This window comes from Apodemus sylvaticus, chromosome 6 (assembly GCF_947179515.1).
Source record: "Apodemus sylvaticus chromosome 6, mApoSyl1.1, whole genome shotgun sequence".
Classification (NCBI taxonomy): Eukaryota; Metazoa; Chordata; class Mammalia; order Rodentia; family Muridae; genus Apodemus; species Apodemus sylvaticus.
The window spans coordinates 120,194,859-120,216,157 of NC_067477.1; the positions used below are offsets into that span (position 1 = coordinate 120,194,859).

The 21,299-nt window shown below is 39.7% G+C and overlaps 1 protein-coding gene and 1 non-coding gene across 3 annotated transcripts in view; both read left to right on the forward strand.

Annotated features, from left to right (window-relative positions):
* LOC127687579 (protein YIPF4) overlaps positions 1 to 16,596 on the forward strand; it is a 36,908-nt gene extending 20,312 nt beyond the window's left edge. Inside the window, exons 1-6 of one of the 2 annotated variants that reach the window (XM_052186354.1) lie at positions 2,798 to 3,079; positions 5,884 to 6,043; positions 8,422 to 8,593; positions 11,803 to 11,880; positions 14,758 to 14,871; positions 15,583 to 16,596. In XM_052186354.1, the coding sequence (XP_052042314.1) occupies positions 3,001 to 3,079; positions 5,884 to 6,043; positions 8,422 to 8,593; positions 11,803 to 11,880; positions 14,758 to 14,871; positions 15,583 to 15,720 (741 nt within the window). In that variant the 5' untranslated portion in view covers positions 2,798 to 3,000 and the 3' untranslated portion in view covers positions 15,721 to 16,596. Of the gene's footprint in view, positions 1 to 2,797; positions 3,080 to 5,883; positions 6,044 to 8,421; positions 8,594 to 11,802; positions 11,881 to 14,757; positions 14,872 to 15,582 lie in introns of those variants that run through there. The other variant, XM_052186355.1, reaches the window with a different exon arrangement.
* LOC127688073 (U6 spliceosomal RNA) lies at positions 13,405 to 13,509 on the forward strand. Its single transcript, XR_007978538.1, has one exon. It is a non-coding gene; the product is annotated as a U6 spliceosomal RNA (small nuclear RNA).
* Positions 16,597 to 21,299: the final 4,703 nt, after the last annotated feature.

Consider the following 21,299-nt stretch of genomic DNA (forward strand, 5'->3'; position numbering starts at 1 on the left):
CAGTTGGTACAGTGCTTGGGTAGTGTTTACTAAACACAGAGTTTGGTCCCCAGCACTGCATAAACCAGATGTGATGGCACTTGCCTGTAATGCCACCACTGGAAAGGCACAAATAGAAAGATCAGAAGTTCAAGATCAAATTTGGGTATATATGGAGTTGGAGACCAGCATGGGCTTCATTATACCATGTCTTAACAAAAATTACTCACTGAGCAGTGGTGTACACCTTTAATCCCAGCACGCGGGCAGCAGAATCAGGTTAAACTCAGAGGCCAACCTGGTCTACAGAATGAATTCCAGGACATCCAGGACTACACAGAGAAATCCTTGGGGAGGGAGGAAAGAGAGAAAGGAAGAAAGAGAGAGAGAGAGAGGGAGAGGAAGGAAGGAAGGAAGGAAGGAAGGAAGGAAGGAAGGAAGGAAGGAAGGAAGGAAGGAAGAAGAAAGAACATGAATGCATTCCAGCTCCTTGCTCTTAGTATCTTGCAGTTTATCACTAATTTTGTTGGATTTCTAACCTTAATGTCTCTCATATTTACTTCTTTCTCATTTCTTGACTTCTAAACCTAGCACAAGAATTGTGTGTGTATATATATTTGGGAAACAGAAGCAGGTAAATCTATGTGAGTTCCAGGCAAGCCTGGCTCTATAAAGAATTCCAAGCCAACCAGAATTACATGATGAGATCCTGTTTAAAAACATTATAATGCAAATCTACGAAATTCTTCGTCTTTCCCAATATGTATAGTTTAAATAATAGTTCAAAAAACGAATACCTAGTTATATGCCTTGCCTTGGAAAAAATAACTTAAACACTTTGGAATAGCTACATCTCCTCATGAACCTCTCTCTCTCCTTCAAAAGGGTTTCACTGTCTCTAGCTGGCATGAGCCCTCCATGGAGACCAGGGTGGCCTTGAATCCTCAGGTACTGGGAATAAAGGTGTTCTCCACATGTTTGGTCCCTCATACTTACTTTTCTACATATTTATGTGATTTTTCTTGAAATCAATTTTTTTTCATAAAAACTCCATGTCTTCTGGTTTCCCAAGTCCAGTAAATCACAACACATACACCCTTACATATTTCTCTTACATTTCCATTCATCCATTGTGTACCAACCTATTCCCTCCTGTAAAAAAAATTCCCTAAATTCCTTTTAGGATATTAAAGCATATGCCTTTCATTTGTTTCATTATGGATCCATTGTGTATCATTCATGTCTGTTTCACAATATATCCTCAGAGCACTCCAAATTGGAAACCACTTTTATGTAGTTTGAATACTAAACTACATTTATTTGAGCATATAAAACAGGTATATAAAATAGCTGGAGAGATGGCTCAGCTATTAAGAGCCCATACTGCTCTTGTGGAGGCCCTGAATTCTGTTCCCAATACCCATGTGCTCACAGCTGCTTTTGATTCCATTTGCAGGGCTTTAAACATTCTCTTCTGGCCTCCAAAGGAACCTGCACTCAAAAACGCATATACTCTAAGGGTTTTTGCAGTGATTGGAGGGCCAAGGGATACACAAAATAACACCATGCAAAAGACCTCACTGGAGAGATTTATTGGAAGGTAGTTATACAAAAGGCTGCCTCTGAGTGGGGATACTAAGTGGCAAGCTGTGAAAGCTTGGCACATATAAATGATATAGCGCATGTGCACAGGGAGACTACTCTACCTGTAGGAACAGTGGAAATAAGTTGAATTTGGCTGCTGGTGATGACATGGCCACTGGCACTGCTACAGAAGCTGGGCTTGGGGAGCACCAAGTTCAGTAATGTTGGTGGTTCTCGCTTTACCAACATACACATATATACATAATTATAAACATAGATGAGTGACTAGGAAGATGGCTTAGAGGTTATCAGCTCTTGCTGCTCTTGTAGAGACTTGAGTTTGGGTTCCAGTACCTGAATTGGGTGTCTGCTGGAACTGCAGTTCTGGGAGATCTGAAGCCTTCTTGTGGCTGCTGCAGGCATCTGCACACACACTACATTCAAGCACACACGCATAGTCTTTAAAAATCAAAAGGTAGGTGAATGTACAACCTTTGAGTAGTTTATTAGGGGACAGATGAAATCAGCACCGGGCGAAAAGCAAAGGCACTTACCCTTTGCCTGTACACTTACCCTTTCGGGGCTGTTGCCTTCTTTGTGAAAGAATTCGGCCAGAGTACACTTAATCTGTAGGTGGAAATTTACATCTTTACAAAGACCATTCTCCAGCCTCTTTATTTTGCAAATAAGTAGACTAGGCTTTGGAACGAGAAGTAATTTCGTCAACATTTTATTCAATTAATGAGTAAAGGTGGTAGAATGTTGTGGTCGGAAATGGGGGTTGAAGTCTCGAATCGAAATTTAAGTAGTTTTTGGGTGTTTGTGTTTTGGTTTTTGGTTTTTGTTGTTGTTGTTTTGCTTTGAGGCGGGGCCTCGGTTTCTAGACCATGCTGGCCTCGATGTCGCAATAATTCTCTTGCCTCAGCCTCTACGAGTCCCGGAAATACAAGCGTGAGCCATCAAACGACTAACATCTCAAATTCTGTTAAACAACCACGAAGAGGATATGTTTATAAAACTGAAAAGGAAAAAAACGAAAAAGGAAGAATGAATTATTTAAACAAATAGCTGGTGAGGGCTGAACAGAGATTTCGAGGTCACTTCCGGTGCTCGGGTGGTTTCCGGAATCAACCAGGAAACAGCCAATCATAACCTTCTCTCAGGAGCCAATAGTGGAGCAGATTACAAACAGCCAATCCAGGCGGCGCTGTCACTGTTATGGTCCTGTCAGGGTCGGGCCGTCGTGGTGCTTGGGTGCTCGCCACCAGCTAGACTCTGGTGCGACCTGGTCAGGAGCTGCAGGGTGGCCTGGTTCTTGCGTCTCCGTCCTCGCCCTAGCCCGCGCCTCCCGGCTTGCAGGCCGCCCCTTAGCAGGTCGTCCCCGAGGCCCGGGCCCAGCCGCTCCTCAGCACCTCCGCGGGCTCCGAGGCCGGCGGGATGCAGCCTCCGGGCCCGCCCCCGGCCTACGCGCCTGCCAACGGGGACTTCACCTTTGTCTCTTCGGCGGACGCGGAAGGTGAGGCCGAGGTTGTCAGGGCTCCGGGGCGGGGGTGGCAGAGCGGGGACTCCGCCCCTGTGCTCCCTGGCCTTCCCGGAGGCCTCCGGTGACTAGGGAGGGTGCGGGGCGCCGGCTCTACGCTGGGCCTCACCACCCCGGCTGAGGGCTGGCTCTCCGGGTATCTGGTTCACAAGTGAACCCGCCGATCTGTGTAAGGATTTCTTCCTGAAATGCTCCGCTCCGCAGTTACTCAAAAGAGTGAGGGACCTAAGAGTGAGAACAAAGTGGGGCTGCGTTGCTCTGCTGTTAATAGGAAAACCTTTTTCCCTACTGAGGTTACTTTTGGCAGGCTAAGGAGAACTTCCTTCAAAGGAGCCGTGCCTTTTTTTTTTTTTTTAAATTGAATTTGATTTCTTGCCCAGATCCCTGTGTCCACAGTTCGTAGTGTTTTGTCACAATATTCAGAAAACTGTATTTATGAACACTTGAAACTTCAGGCATTTAATTTAGTCTCCCCAACAGTTTCTACAGACTTGCCTTGTACTGTTTTGAGCAAGCGATTGCTTTAAAAAAAAAAAAAACTAAGACTTTTCTGCTGTATGGGATCACCCACCCCTCCTTAGTTCAACTCCATGTAACTTGTTTTTGGATTTTCCTTTTACTTTATTTTTTTTTAAAAAGATTTACTTATTTTATGTATGAGTACACTGTAGCTGTCTTCAGACAGACCAGAAGAGGATGCCAGATCCCACTACAGATAATTGTGAGCCCCCATGTGGTTGCTGGAATTTGAACTCAGGACCTCTGGAAGAGCAGTCAGCACTCTTACCCGTTGAGCCATCTCTCCAGCCCTAACTTTATTTACTTTCTAGGGACCAGATTTAACTGCTCAATATGAAAAAACAAGTTGATATCGATATAGAACAGTTGAAGATACTAGGGCATGTCTGGTGATTAAACCCCCTTCTATCTCAGCACTTGGAAGGCAGAGGCAGATAGAGATCTGAATTCAAGGCCAGCTTGGACTACGTACTTATCAAGTTATTTGCCAGCCACGATTACATATTGAAACCCTGTCTCAACAAACTAGAAAAGAAATTTCAGTTTAGAGATGATCATGAATTTTCTCAGAAATATGATTTCTATAAATATGATTTGTTTCTTAGATTTTTTTTTTTTTTTTGGTTTTTGTATTTCACTTTTTAAAAGTGAAACAGGGTCTCACTATGTCACTCTGGTTTGCTTAGAACTCTGTAGACAGTCTGAGACAGTCACACTAAGTTACTCTGGCTGGCCTTGAACTCAGAATGTAGTCCAATGTTGCCCTGAACATGTGATCTTTCCTCAGCCTCCAGAATAACTGGATGTCCTTAGTTTATGTCAAACAAATAGATAATTTCCTATTTGGTTTATGTCTGCAGGCCAGCAGAATTAACATTACCTGGCACATATGTAGATATAATCTCCCTTAACCTGGATTTATATTTTGTCAGGGTCTCTGGGTAATTTATAAACACATTAATATTTTTAGAAGCACTGGCTTAATTTCATAAAAGATTAAAAGAAAAGAGAAAAATAATTCCTAACTAGATTAGAGAAAGCCAGGCAAGGTAGATAACATCTGTAATCCTTTCTCTTGTGGGGCCGAGACCGGGGGACTAACAACAGTTAAAGACCTGGACTAAAGTGAGACCTTGTCTTAGACATAACAACAACAATCAGGAAAATGTTATGGAGATGATATTACAAAATGTATCCTATCAGATAATGGACTGATAGGAACAAGGTAAAATTTTTAGTGGGATGATATATGCTATAAAAAGTATAACATATGGGCTGGAGAGATGGCTCAGTGGTTAAGAACGCTGACTGCTCTTCCGAAGATCCTGAGGTCAAATCCCAGCAACAACATGGTGGCTCACAACCATCCATAATGAGATCTGACCCCTCTTCTGGTGTGTCTGAAGACAGCTACAGTGTACTTACATATAATAAATAAATACATCTTTTTAAAAAAAAAATAAACGGGGACTGGAGAGATGGCTCAGCAGTTAAGAGCATGGACTATTCTTCCAAAGGTCCTGAGTTCAAATCCCAGCCACCACATCCATAACGAGATCTGATGCCCTCTTCTGGAGCGTCTGAAGACAGTGACAGTGTACTTATATATAATAAATAAATATTTTTTTAAAAAATTGTATGATCAGCCGGGCGTGGTGGCTCACGCTTGTAATCCCAGCACTTGGGAGGCAGAGGCAGGTGGATTTCTGAGTTCGAGGCCAGCCTGGTCTACAGAGTGAGTTCCAGGACAGCCAGGACTACACAGAGAAACCCTGACTCAAACGCCCCCCCCCCACACACACACAAAAAAAATTGTATGATCTAGGACTGTGTAGCTTAATTGATAACAGGCAGGAGTTTAATATCTACCAGTATATAAATATAGTAGGTATGGTGATTCATTCTAGCATTTAGGAGTAAGAGCTGGAAGGTCCGAACTTCAAGATCATCTAAGGCTGAGTATTGAAACTGAGGTTAGCTTGGGCTCCCTGTCTTAGCCTTCTGAGTGCTGGGATTAGAGGCATGGTCCATTGTACCTGGCTTGTCACTCACCTTGTCTCTTGTTTTGTTCTCTAATTGTAAAATGAAAAGTAGTACAGTGTCTGTTGTGGATAAGAAATTTTTTCATTGATAAAATTTGGAGATTATATAATAGCAAATGTTCACAGAGATTGGCAGATCATAATTACTTGAATGTATATACATTTTGGTTCAGAGCTACATCTTTTACCCTGGTTTACAGTTTTGTCTTCTCTCCTAAGATCTCAGTGGTTCTATAGCAGCTCCAGATGTCAAATTAAACCTCGGTGTAAGTGGAGATTTTATCAAAGAATCTACAGCTACTACATTTCTGAGACAAAGAGGCTATGGCTGGCTTTTGGAAGTTGAAGATGAGGATCCTGAAGATAACAAGCCACTTTTGTATGTGAAAGAATATGTAATTTGTGCTTTTAAGACAATCTGTAGGATGCTTCTGGTTTTTGATGTTTTTAAAGACAGATGAGGAAAATCTTAGCCTTTTTGGTGACAAATAATAAAGATAAAAAATAATATAGATGAAATAAAGATGAAGAACAGAGAGGTGACTCAGCAGCTAAGAGTGCTTTCTGCTGTTTGAAAGAACTTGAGTTTAGCCTAGCACCCATATCAGGCAACACAGCTGCCTGTAGCTCCAGCTCCTGGGGATCTGACACTGTCTTCTGACTTCATTCATGTATACAAATATATCTTTTTAAAAAACTAGCAGTTTTTAGTTTTACTGTTTCTTTTAAAAACTGATACAGTGCAGGTCAGCTGAGGTGCATGCCTTTAATCTCAGCACTCAGAAGGCAAAGGCACATGGATCTATATGATGTTGGAGCCAGCCTGATCTACAGAGAATTCCAGGACAGCCAGGGCTACACAGAGAAACCCTGTCTCAGGAATAAACAAAACAAAAGAAAACTAAAGTAATAATGAAAGTGTCTGTCTGTCTTTCTTCTTTCTTCTTTTCTTTTCTTTCTTTCTTCTTTTCTTTTCTTTTCTTTTCTTTTCTTTTCTTTTCTTTTCTTTTCTTTCCTTTCCTTTCCTTTCCTTTCCTTTCCTTTCCTTTCCTTTCCTTTCCTTTCCTTTTTCCTTTCCTTTTTCCTTTCCTTTCCTTTTTCCTTTCCTTTCCTTTTTCCTTTCCTTTCCTTTCCTTTCCTTTCCTTTCCTTTCTCCTTTCCTTTCCTTTCCTCTTTCCTCTTTCCTCTTTCCTCTCTCCTCTCTTTCCTCTCCTCTTTCCCCCTTCCCCTTTCCCCTTTCCTCTTTCCTCTCTTTCCTCTCTTTCCTCTCTCTCCCCTTTCCCCCTTCCCCTTTCCCCCTTCCCCCTTCCCCTTTCCCCCTTCCCCTTTCCCCTTTCCCCTTTCCCCTTTCCCCTTTCCCCTTTCCCCCTTCCTCTTTCCCCTTTCCCCTTTCCCCTTTCCCCTTTCCCCTTTCCACTTTCCCCTTTCCACTTTCCCCTTTCCCCTTTCCCCTTTCCCCTTTCCCCTTTCCCCTTTCCCCTTTCCTTTCTTTCTTTCCTGTTTTTTCGAGACAGAGTGTCTCTGTATAGCCCTGGCTGTCCTGGAACTCACTCTGTAGACCAGGCTGGCCTCGATCTCAGAAATCTACCTGCCTCTGCCTCCCAAGTGCTGGGATTGCAGGCATGTGCCACCACCGCCCAGCCGAAAGAGTGTTTCTTTAACTTAGATGTCATTTGATGACATCTGATGAATTTTGTTTGTTTTGTATTTCCAAGTCAGGGTTTGTCTATGTAGCACAGGCTGTTCTGGAACTTGCTCTGTAGACCAGGCAGGCCTGGAACTTAGAGATACGCCTACCTCTGCCTTCCAAGTCCTGGGATTAAAGGCATGCCCCAGTGGTTGTCAGGAATTTTTAAAATGTGGCACAGTGTTTAAGAGCACTATTCAGAGTACCTACAAGGTGGTTCACAACTCTTGTAATTCAGTTTTAGGGGATCCAAATTCCTCTCTGAGGCCACCATGCACTCAGATAACACAGACATGCATGTAAAGCTGAAAGCCAGGCTTTGTGTTATGATTGTAATCTCAGTATTTGAGAAGTAGAAACATGAGAATCAGGAGTTTACCCCCAGAAAACCTAGACCTGGGTCAGGGAGAGACCCTCGCTCTAAAGGAATCCGTAGAGTGTGATGGAGAAGAGCCCTCAGCCAGTGTCCTCTGGATCTGCTGAATGTATGGAGGCGCTTTGACCCACACAAAGCTGTGCATAGACTCACACAGATGTACACTTTCATGTTAGTAAATAAGTATATCTCTAAAACAAGATCTACTCTGCTACCACACTCCTGTAATCTCAACATTCTAGGGATGGACAGTGGTCTTTGTGAGTTCCAGGCCAGCAAGGATACTCAGTTAGACTCACATACATAAAGAAATATGCTCTGATCCCACATGATCAGTGTGGATCTAAAAAAAGGCAAGATTCTTGAGTACTTAGGCTGAAATTCAGGTTTAAAATGTAATCATTTCCATGCACCATGGCACATACCTTTATCCCTGTACTCGGGCAGAGGCAGATCCTGGAAGCATTGGTTTCACTCCATACTACTGACAATTTCAAAACACCAGCAATTGCAAGATTGTGAAATGTTTTAACGTCTCTAAAGTTGAGATATTGTTTACCATGGAATCAGTCTAATACATATTTCAAATGTAGATGTTGGCCTATGGATATCATACTGTCTTGTTTAAAGTTCTTTTAAACCTATTTTGCTATTCAAAATTACATTTTTAAAGAATCTTATTTTTGTATTATAGGGAAGAATTGGACATTGATCTAAAGGATATTTACTACAAAATCCGTTGTGTTTTGATGCCAATGCCATCACTTGGTTTTAATAGACAAGTGGTGAGAGACAATCCTGACTTTTGGGGTCCACTGGCTGTTGTTCTTTTCTTTTCCATGATATCATTATATGGACAGTTTAGGGTAAGTATATCTCATTTTTTACGAATGTTAAATCTTTTTATGAGACTCAAAAATTAGGTTGCTGGGCAATGTTGGTGCACCTTTTCGATCCCAGCACTCAGAAGGCAGAGGCAGGCTGATTTAAAAGAAAAATGGTATAATTAAATGTTTACTATAAAAATACATTTTGCCTTTGCCTATTCTACCCTCACTTGTTCATTCCTGAAATTGTTTCATAATGAATTAATTATGGAGTGCCTTGGAGAATCTATGGAGTTCTTTTTCAGTTTTTCCATGTTTTAGATTTTTATCCATTTTGCTTTGCGTGTATGTTTTGCCTGCATGAAAGTATGTGCTCAGCCAGGTGGTGGTGGCGCATGCCTTTAATCCCAGCGTGTGGGGGGCAGAGGCAGGTAGATTTCTGAGTTCAAGGCCAGCCTGGTCTGCAGAGTGAGTTTCAGGACAGCCAGGGCTATACAGAGAAACCCTGTCCCGAAAAGCCAAAAAAGAAAAAAAAAAGTCACTGTAGACCAAACCAAATCAACAACAACAAAAAAAGTACTCTTAACTGTTAAACTGTCTCTATAGCTCCAGATTTTTCAAATTTTATTAAAGTTGTTTCTTTGTTTGTTTTGTTTTGAAACAGGGTTTCTTTATATAGCCCATTGCTGTCCTGTAACTTGCTCTGTAGGTCAGACTGGTCTTGAACTCGTAGATCTGCCTGCCTTTGTCTCCCAAGTTCTGGGATTAGAGGTGTGCAACATTACCACAATTCATTATTTTTTTAAATGATTCATTTTACTATTTTTAGCTGTATGTATGAGGCAGAAGCAGGTGGATCTCTGAGTTCAAGGCCAGTCTGATCTGCCTCAACAAAAAACAAGATCCTGTCTCAAAAAAAAAAATGTATATGTATGTGGGTATGTTCTTGTCTCAGAAAAAAAAAGTATGTGTTTGTGGGTATGTGCATGGCATGCTGGTACCTGGGAAAGGTAGAGGTATTGAATTCTGAAGTTGAAGTCATACCCTTTGTGAGTGCTGGCAGTTGAACTTGGGTCTTCTGGAAATGATGTGTGAGCCATCTTTTCAGCCTCTACTGGTTACTTTGTTGTATAACTATATACCTAGCAAAAGCACCTTAGTGAAATAAGTATTCATTCTGGCTCTCATTTCAAAGTGGGGATGACATCATGGGGAAGCATGCCTTTTCCATTTCATTCAGCTGGGGCTCATGGAATAATACCACTCATATTTAGGGGAGATTCCTTCCCACATCCATTAACCCAATCTAAAAACTCCCTCTCAGATATGCTGTGGTATGTCTCCTGGGTGATTTTAAATTGTCTTGTCAGATGACAAGTTTTGTAGTGTGCACCTTCAATTCCAGCCCTTGGGGGTGGCCAGCCAGGTCTACATAGCTGGTTCCAGAACAGTCCAGGATACTTTGTCTCAAGTGAGACCTTATCTCAAGAAAGCAAGAAGAAAACAAACAAAAACAAAAGCAGGAAAAAAAGCCAGTTCCTTTTGGACCTAGTGTTTATCACAGCCGTGGGGAAGCAAACAGATACATACGCCTTGTACCTTCTAAGGAAATGCTTTATCCCTGAGCTGTATATCTAGCCCAATTTTTATGTTTTTATTTTCTTTTGTGGCTCACTCAGTAGCCTGAGCAGGCCTTTATCTTGTGATCCTACTGCCCCAGATTTCTGAACATTAAGTTACAGGTATGAGCCCCTAATTTGGCTTATATTTTTTAACCATTAATATGCTCTACAGATTCTTTGCAATTATGTAATACTGTATTTCTCATCAAACTTGAGCCTAATAAGTTTTCAACCCAATTATTACTATTATATTCATTTAATGGTGATTATCCTATTTCCTTTATTTCACCTATGTTTATTAGTGAGAACTTTTAAAGGAACAGATACCCTTCTGTTACTTAATTTATCCAGTTATTTACATCAGTATGGGTTCTTTATTCAGATTATTCCAGTGGTAGCCATTGAGAGCTTTGGGTTTTCTATGACCTTTGAACATATCCCTTACTTTGTATATGTGTGTGCATGTACACGTTTGTGTTTGTGTGTGTGCAGATGAGTGTGTATTTGTGTGTTTACCAATGAATACTAGAGGTCAGCTTTGATGGTTGTTCCTTAGTACCCTATTGTTTTTTGAGACAGTGTATAAAATGAGACTTGAGGCTTGCCAGTTAGATTGGTTCTGCCTCCATTCCTGAGTGCTGGGATTATAAGTGTATGCTACTAGACCCAGAGTTTTGTGTACATCCTGGGATTCAAATTAAAGCTCATGCTTGTGTAGCAAGCACTTTATCAACTTGAGTATTTCCCACCCCCATGTTACATACTTTGAGTACACCCTTTCTTCTAGCCTTGGAAGTAGTTAGTAGCCTTCAAAAGAGTCTGTTGTAGTGAGGGAATGTTTAGAAACAAAAATCTAGAAGTCTGGATGAGGCAAGACTGATGTAAGGCTGAGGCTGTCCTGTTCTTCACAGTAACTTTGAAGCCGGCCTGCACTGTGTACAGATTTGTTCAAAATGAAGGAGAAAATCAAGATCTAGGCAATCAGTATGCTTATCTTTCTAATGTATTATTTGCAGACTTTCCCAGGACACAGTGCTAAATATATACACATATTTTAAGTAAGTTTGTTTTGGTTTTGTTTGTTTGTTTTAGTTTTTCGAGACAGGGTTTCTCTGTATAGTCCTGGCTGTCCTAGAACTCACTCTGTAGATCAGGCTGGCCTCGAACTCAGAAATCTGCCTGCCTCTGCCTCTCAAGTGCTGGGATTAAAAGCTTGCACCACCACTGCCCATCGTTTTTGTTTGTTTGTTTGTTTGTTTTTGTTTTGTTTTTGTTTTTTAAACAAGTTTTAAAGACTTCTTTGGAATGGCTTTTGCTTGCAGCATAGGATAAGCCAGAAGACTAGTAGTAACCTTTTTTTCTTCTTTAAAGTTATCTTTTATCATATAACTTGAAATACTGAAGTTTCTATGAGCAATAATTGTTGAACTTTCATTTGGTTGTAACTTTGTATTGCACTTTGCATTTGTAAGACCTAGAAATGTACTTGAGAACTAATAGAAGCTCAGACCTGAAATGGTGCTTGCTAAGCGGTCTTATGTAGCAGAGAACTGAATTTCTGAAAACTTAGCAATTTATTTTATTTATTTATTTATTTATTTAAGATGTTTTTTTCCCCTCTTTAAGGTGGTCTCATGGATTATAACCATTTGGATATTTGGTTCACTGACAATTTTCTTATTGGCTAGAGTTCTTGGTGGAGAAGTAAGTACTTAATTTTAAAAAGTTTTTTTTTTTTTTTTTTTGGTGTTTTTATGCTGTTTTCTAGACAGTCTCATTAGATAACCTTAGCTAGCCTGGAACTCACTGTGGGTGAGACTGGCTTTGAACTCAAAGAACTCTGTCTGCCTCTCTCTCAAGTGCTGGAATAAAGTCATGGACCACCATTCCCAGCCATAATAATAAATAGTTCCTGATCTCAGAATTGTCTTTAAGTTATACTAGTTCCTTTCAGATGATCAATATATATATTAAATCTACTCTATAAACATAAGGAATGAAGAGGAGAGGAAAGATCCCTTCCCATCTATCAAATACTCTATTGCTGTTCACAGAAGCAGAGAATTGACAACAGGTCTCCAGTTAGTTCTCAATTGCCATAGAGATTTCTCAGTGTTTCTCTTGGTATTTGTCCTATTAGAGAGTAGTTTGGGTTTTTGATATTTTTTTTGAGACGAGTCTCATAGATGAGGGCTTCAGCTTTTGGTCCTCTTGTCTATATCTCTCAAGACCTGGATTGCTAATATGTGCCACCACTCTCAGCCAACAAATTAAGGTAATTTAAAATACTTAATTAAAGTTAACAAACTGGCTACATTTTAAGTGTAAATACTACATTTTAGCTAAAAATAACTCTTTCCAAAACAGAAAGGTTAAAAGAATAGCTTAACACATGGCTTCATGGAAGTCAACCTTTAAGACTGGCTTTCTTCATTCAGTGCCTTATGATGTCTAGTTTTAGTTAAACTGTTGAAGTGAGCAAGGCTTCACACAGGTGAACAGCTGGAAAATAGAGTATTTCAATAGCTTTTTCAGATTACTGAACATTTTGTTCCTAAATACTACTCCAAAATGCAGCAAGCAGTTTGTTTTAAAAGTTTGTTGCAGTTAGGAATTTCAATGTATATACATGAACTGGTCATTAAAAATTACTCTGAGGTCTGGACAGTTAACTCAGTGGTTAAGAGCATATGTTCTTGCAAAGTACTGGATTCAGTTCCCAGCAGCCACATGGTGACGTGCCTCTTGCTCGGGCACCAGGCATACATGGTTATCCTTGCAGACAAAAAACTCATGTGCACAAAATAAATAATTAAAAAATCCCTCTGAATGGATTTTGCAACATCATACCTTTATCATTTATAAAACATTAGTTCTGCCAGCTGTGGTGGCACATGCATTTAAGCCCAGCACTCAGGAAGAAGAAGCAGGTAGAGTTCTGAGAGTTTGGTCTACAAGGTGAGTTCCACAATAGCCAGGGCTACACAGAGAAACCCTGTCTCAGAAAACAAACAGAAAGTTACTTTATTCTTTCTCTCTCTGTGTGTATTATTATATGCATGCAGTGTAATTATCTTTACTGAAGATGAATAGATATATAATCTTGAAGCTAGAGACAAGGTCTGGCAATGTGGGTTTTGAATATCAGAACACTGAAGCATATTGAAAATACAGTGGTAAGAAGGCTCAGAATATATAAGATGAGATAGTAATTTGAAATACATTGGAGTGCCTACTTTGGCAGCACATACACTAAAATTGGAATGACACAGAGAAGATTAGCATGGCCCCTGCACAAGGATGACACAAATTCGTGAAGCGTTCATTATTTTTTGAGCACATGGGCACAGGGGAAACTTTCCTTAACAGAACACCAATAGCTTAGGCTCTAAGATCCAGAGTTGACAAATGGGACCTCATAAAATTACAACCTTTCTGTAAGGCAAAAGGACACTGTCAAAAGGACAAAACAGCAACCAACAAATTGGGAAAAGATCTTTACCAACTCTACATTTGACAGAGGGCTAATATCCAAGATATACAAAGAACTCAAGAAGGTAGACTCTAGAGAACCAAATAACCCTATTAAAAAAATGGAGTACAGAGCTAAACAAAGAATTGTTCACCTGAGGAGTATCGAATGACTGGGAAGCACCTAAAGAAATGTTCAACATCTTTAGTCATCAGGGAAATGCAACTCAAGACAACCCTGAGATTTCACCTCACACCAGTCAGAATGGCTAAGCTCAAAAACTCAGGAGAAAACAGGTGCTGGCAAGGATGTGGAGAAAGAGGAATGCTCCTCCACTGCTGTGGGGTTGCAAGCTGGTACAACCACTCTGGAAATCAGTCCGGCGGTTCCTCAAAAAACTGGGCATGATACTACCGGAAGACCTGGTTATACCACTCCTGGGCATATACCCAGAGGATTCCCTGGCATGCAATAAGGACACATGCTCCACTATGTTCATAGCAGCCCTATTTATAATAGCCAGAAGCTGGAAAGAACCTAGATGTCCCTCAATGGAGGAATAGATACAGAAAATGTGGTATATTTACATTATGGAATACTATTCATCTATTAAAAACAATGAATTCATGAAATTTTTAGGCAAGTGGGTGGAATTGGAGAATGTCATCCTGAGGTGACCCAATTACAAAAGAACACACATGGTATGCACTCACTGATAAGTGGATATTAGCCCAGAAGCTTGGGATACCCAAGAAACAATTCACATATTAAATGATGCCCAAGAAGAAGGAAGGAGAGGACCCTGCTCCTGGAAAGGCTCAGTGCACCAGTGTAGGGGAATACCAGCACAGGGTAGTGGGAAGGGGTGGATTGGGGCATGGGGAGAGAAGAGGGCTTATGGGACTTTCGGGGAGAGGGGATCCAGGAAAGAGGAAATCAAAATGTAAATAAAGAATATATCTAATTAAAAAAAAATACATTGGATGGGATACTTTATGATTTTTTTTAATTCTTGTAGTTGTGTCAGTCAGACAATATGATGTTGAAAAGTGATTAAAATATGTATTCTGATTCCTTTTATACTTATATAAGTTTTTCAAAATTCACAGGTTGCATATGGCCAAGTTCTTGGAGTTATAGGATATTCATTACTTCCTCTCATTGTAATAGCCCCTGTACTTTTGGTGGTTGGATCTTTTGAAATGGTATCTACACTTATAAAAGTAAGTTATACAGTGTGTGTTGTGTTTTAGTTTGCTGCTGTTTTTTGTTTGTTGGTTTGTTATGTTTTGGTTTTTTGTTTGTTTGTTTTGAGTCATTTTGACTCTTATAGTCCAGCCTTGCCAGGCTTGCCTTGAATTCAAGTGGTAGGTGTATGCCAATATGCCTGACTCCAAGTATCTTTTTAGATAGAGTCTATAGGTGATTATTATAATTAGGTTTCTTTTCTTTTTTAATTACAGAAGTCAAGAAACAGAGCAAGGTTAAACTTTTTTTTTTTTTTTGGTTTGTGGTTTTTTGTTTTTGGCTTTTCAAGACAGGGTTTCTCTGTGTAGCCCTGGCTGTCCTGGAACTCACTCTGTAGATCAGGCTGGCCTCAACTCAGAAATCTGCCTGCCTCTGCCTCCCAAATGCTGGGATTACTGGCGTGCGCCACCACCGCCTGGCAAGGTTAAACATTCTTAAAAAGTCTTGCTTGCCCAGCCCACAGTGGCATGCACCTGTCATCACAGCAGTCAGAAGGCAGTGGCAGTTGGATCTCAGAGAGTGAAGCCAGGTCTGTAGACCTAGTTCTAGGACAACCAGGGATATACAAAGAAACTCTTATTTAAAAAAAAAAATATGTAAATGTTCTCTTTGGTACTCACAATGTTGATTTGCTAATATGCTTTCTTGTTCTTTCTTTTCTTTCTTTCTTTTTTTTTTTTGTAAAGCTGTTTGGTGTGTTCTGGGCTGCCTACAGCGCTGCTTCATTACTCGTAGGTGAAGAATTCAAGACCAAAAAGCCTCTCCTCATTTATCCAATCTTTTTATTGTACATTTATTTTTTGTCCTTATATACTGGGGTGTGATCCAAGTTGTACATGAATCAAAAGATGGTGTTGCATTTGTATTAAGCTGGGAATTCTTGCTGGAGGGATTAGAGAAAACATTACTAGTGACATTTTATACATTCCAGATAGAGAGGCAGGCTTACAGTCTTTTTAAAACAATATTTTTTGTATTTAAGTAATTGCAGTTATCTGGGATTTTTTTGGTCAGAATTCTGAATTCTGTTCTTCATATTCCGCGAATAAATAAAAAGCGTTGTGTTTTTCAGATTGTGTCAATATTCACCTGAACACTTGTGCCAAAAGCACCTGGATGGGTAATTGTGTTTCACTTGAAGTATAAATTTGACAACATCCTGAAAATCTAAAAGTGCAATTTTTTTCTTTAAAGAATTTTCTCTGGCATCACAGATCCTGTAGATACCTATTTATATTTATACATATATATTTATGAAATAATTCTTATTCACAAAATATATTTCTGAATAGCCTAAAATTATGATACTAAATCTGATGCTTAAACTTTCTTTAATTTGGCCATTATTATTTTTTTGTTTAAAAGTTAAAATTTGCTTTTTAATGTGTGTGTAATTTTTAAACTAATAATTGCTGGTGTAGATTTGGTTTTTGTGTATGTGCTCTTAAGAAACAGTTTTGAATGTCTAAACATTTGATTTAAAGTTTTCTGTTTATCTTTTTGACCAAAGGAGCAAGAGATATAATGGATATGGCATTCATTAAAATCATTAATATATAGGAAAAATAATATTTATAGCATCAGTAAATATTTTTAAGTGGTACCTTTAAATCATAAAAGTTACAGGAAAGAGACTTTTGAAGTCATATGGTCTTGAACAATGTTATATGAAGTAGAAAATAAAATGTTTTCCAGCTGTGTGTTTTGTTTTACAATACCTTGTTCTATATTACTTGATACTTTAACAAGTATTAGATTTTTTTTCTAACAAATTTACAGTTTTTGCTAGGGGAACTATTAAGAAAACTTATCACAGAAGTTTTTATAAATCATGGATTCTCTCTCTCTCTCTCTCTCTCTCTATATATATATATATATATATATGTATATATATGTATATATATATAATATTACTTTGTAAAGTACATAAACTATTTTATCTGTATCTATAAAGTAGCAAATCTTGTTAGCAAATTATTGTATTATTCTTTCTGATATTGGCCAAAAAAGTTAACTTCTGTTCCTGATTGGTATGACATCGTCTCTGTGTGTGTTCCTTAGGTAAGACAGATCTTTTTTAAAAAACAGAAAACAAAAAAACAGGCAAAAGCCTTAAATAAATAAAACTTAGAGAACTTTTAATGATGAGAAGTAGTATAGAAATATCTCTGGCTGCAGAAGCAGCAGCAGAAGGTATGCATCTGTCACATGAATCCCTGTGGTCATCCTTTTGTATGCGTGGATTATTTGGGTTTCTTATTTGTTCCTTTGTGGTACTGGCTCAAACCTAGCACTGAGCACATGTTAGGCAAGTGCTGTAAGGGTTAAGCACACCCCGCACCTATCAGACATGTCCAGCCTACAAATCCTGTGAGCCACACAAGACTAAGGATAGCTACAAATGCAGCTCAAATCAAAAGCATAAACTCACTCACAACATTCTGGAATCTTTTGTGCAATTGAATGTGAACCTTATAGATGATGCTCTTGTTTTACAACTTGAAAACTTTGTTATATCTAGTTGATGTTCTTAGGTTTGACCCTAAAACTAAATTTTGGGGTCAAGATCAAATTGTAAAGTCATATTAACTGATGCAGCAAGATATTTTAGGAATATTACTAATCAATTAATTTGATTTTTTTTTAAAGATTTATTTATTATATGTAAGTACACTGTAGCTGTCTTTAGGCACACCAGAAGAGGGTGTCAGAACTCATTACAGATGGTTGTGAGCCACCATGTGGTTGCTGGGATTTGAACTCAGGACCTTCAGGAGAGCAGTCAGTGCTCTTACCTGCTGAGCCATCTCACCAGCCCTCCCTGATTTTTTAAAAATGTTATCAGTGCATATGATGAGTGATTATACCTGATTTTTTTTTTAAATGAAACAGATTCCCCCAGGAGTGAGAGAAGGTCACAGATCTGTCTAATGCCAAGCTCTGGTAGAATAAAATGGTACCAAGGTCACGTTCTTCTCAGCTTTCTATATGCTGTAGGAGCAACGTCCTCATCTGTGTACATTGGGCATATCTCTGTATTCTTGTGCATCTCTTGTGATTCTTTTATGGCAACAGCTTGTACTTTGGAAGTGATGAGAAGTCAAACACAAGGTGCAAATGACGTGGCTTGACATTCACAGTTAAAATTTGTATGGTAAGACGGGCTCACCTCTGCGATACTATGGAATTATTTCCTCTTGTTTTCTTTGCTATTTGAAGCCTATATGCCTAGGTCACATACACTGCAAGTTCCCATATCCATGCTAACTTGATTTAAGATATATGGATACCTTGGGGACTCGTGCCCTGGTAACAAATGGGCTTATGTTACCATTGGGCTGAACTGACCACAAGCAAAAAGTAAGTATGTGGTTTCTTGCCATCTTGACTGGTACCTCTTCATGTCTTAGCTACCATTGTGGCTAGCGATGTCATCAAGATGGAAACAGCACATAGGACCATCAGGCTAGCGATAGAATGAACATGACAAAGGACATGTGACTTCACAATCTTGGTTAATGCCACATGCCATAAACCAAAATGGCATCAGTAGAACTTGCTATTACCACTGAGCTCTCAGGAACATGCCACACTGTTTGGATTTTTATCTTCCTAGATGTCTAGTGATATCATGGAAATGGAGGACTCCAATTACCTTGTTTGTTAACATTAAAGGTATTTTTGATATCAGATTAAGGAGGCAATACCAGACCTTCATAGTAGGTTTAAGAAAAATTGGCAATTGTTTTGTGTGATATATTAGCTGGTTTTTTTTTCCTAAATTTATTTATTTATTTATTTATTTTTGGTTTTTTGAGACAGGGTTTCTCTGTGTAGCCCTGGCTGTCCTGGAACTCACTCTGTAGACCAGGCTGGCCTTGAACTCAGAAATCCGCCTGCCCCTGTCTCCCAAGTGCTGGGATTACTGGCTATTAGCTGGTTTCTAAAGGAAACTTAAAGTAAGCCATATATGTGCCTCTAGCCCCCTCTGAGAAAGAGCTGATACTTTGTAATGGCTAGACTCCTGTGAATTTGCAGCATCTCAGAACCAAGTCTGGTAAAGCACAGATCTCAAGCCAGACCCAAGGACCCAAAAGAATACCAGGTGCTTTACAAGCCTCTTCCAAGCAGGCAGCAATAACAGTTGTGCAGGAGGCAGAGATGTGGGTTCCTCTGAGTCTTAGTGCTTAGTGTCTTCAAGCCTTATTTCTGCTTGGTGTCTTCAAGCCTCTTTTCTTACTGAGATGCAGTGTTCTTTCCCTTTACTCCATGTTTCTTGACCCACTTGAGTCCTAGGTAATGTTACTTTTTTTTATTTTACAGTTAGAATGGCATGGCCTAAGGTAAAGAACAGGATGATCCCATCCATCCCTTTTCAAATTATTTGAGATGTTGCTGTTTTCTGGATCTTTTAATCTTTAGATGATGGGCACTAAATTTAAAATGATGATGATAGTGGTGATAACAATGATGTAAAAAAACTGTTGACAGTCCATGGAGAAGATAAAGAGGATCCTCTGACCAAAAACAAAAAACAGAGAAAGGGAGAATCTTCTTCCCTTGACATCTAAGGACAACTAGGTTCCAGGAGAATGTCAGGCATCTCTGGAAATATTCTGTAACTGTAGGACATTACCTGTTCCCTTGTTCATGAATGCCATGGAGACACCACCGGGTGAATTCTAACCAATGTCCAGTCCACAGAACTTTGGGGCTAGACAGATGACTCAGCAATTAAGAGTTCTGACTGCTCTTCCAGAGATCCTGAGTTCAATTTCCTACAACCACACAGTGGCTCATAACCATCTGTAATGGTATCTGATGTCCTCTTCTGGTGTGTCTGAAGATAGCTACAGTGTACTCACACAAATAAAGTTAATAAAATCTTAAAACAGAGTGAGGCAGGGCATGGTGGCGCACGCCTGTAATCCCAGTACTTGGGAGGCAGAGGCAGGCGGATTTCTGAGTTCGAGGCCAGCCTGGTCTACCGAGTGAGTTCCAGGACAGCTAGGGATACACAGAGAAACCCTGTCTCAAAAACAACAAAAAACAGTGGAAGAAGGGTGGGTGTCAACACAGAAAACTATTCCAAGCGAAACCCCAGCCCAAAGGTATTAGAGGAGCCAGAGGTTTGTCTCAAGTCCAAGTAACTCCTGAGGTCTAGATCCTCAACTGGCCTTTGACAGCACAAAAAGATTAATTTTGATTTGGGCCATATACATAGTCTTACACTCTTTATAGGAAAGTATAGCAACAAAAACCTTAAAATTTATTGGTTTGTTTAGTGATCCTGATCAGCTTTTTGACACAAGGTCTTATGTATCCCTGACTGACCTAGATCTTACTGTGTAGTCTAGGCTAGCCTTGAATTTGCTGAAATGTTTAGCCTTCACCTTCCAAGTTCTAGGATTAAAGGAATGCATTTCCATGCCCAGCATAATTTTCCTGATAAGGAAAATGATGCCCAGATATAAGACTTCAGACTTTAGGCCACTACAGTACCTATTTATAGTCTTGAGAGATCGGCTTACTGTTGCTTTAAACAAACGTGGCTGGAGAGATGTGTGAACAGCACTTGCTCTTGAGAAGAACAAGTTCAGCTCCCAGTACCCACAGAGTGGTTCATAGCATCTGTAACTCTAGTTCAAGAGGATCTGCAAACCTCTTCTGACCTCCTTGGGCATCACAGGTGCTGGAGCACATACATATATACAGGCAAATACAGACACAAAACTAAAATCAATAAATATTGTTTTAACCAAAAATTTCAACCTAAAGTTTCTCTTCCTATCTGGAAGTTATATGCGAGGAACCTCACACTAATCCTAGTCACTCTAACTACTTTTAAAGAATCTGAAAGCCGATCCTGGGTTTATGGGATTAAGGTGTGTGTCTCCCCCACCCCCAACAGGAAGTTAGCCCAGCAAAGGCTAAAATTTCCTGAACCTCCCCTTTGTGTCAATTAACCAATTACATCAGAGTGTGAAGTTAAGCTCTACCAATGATATGAGATAACCGGACACTGGTGACACAAGCCTGTAATCCCAACACTCTGCGAGACAGAGGCAGGTGGATTTCTGAGTTCCAGGCCAGCCTGGTCTACAGAGTGAGTTCCAGGACAGCCAGGGCTACACAGAGAAACCCTGTCTCGAAAAAACCAAAACAAAAGAAAAGAGATGAGATACAGTACCTAACTACTTTGTAGGGTAAAAAATGTGTTCTTGGCCAAGTCTTGATCTTGGTTCTGGCACAAACTTTTTGCAAAAATATTGCCTTGCTGAGCTACTTTTGCTTGGTTAGTGTACTCCTTTGTGCATTAAGATGATTCTTGGTTTCAAACATTTTAGGGGTTTCCTATCCCTTTGTATTTTGTAAGAATAGTTGGTTTTAGAGGGGACCGAGA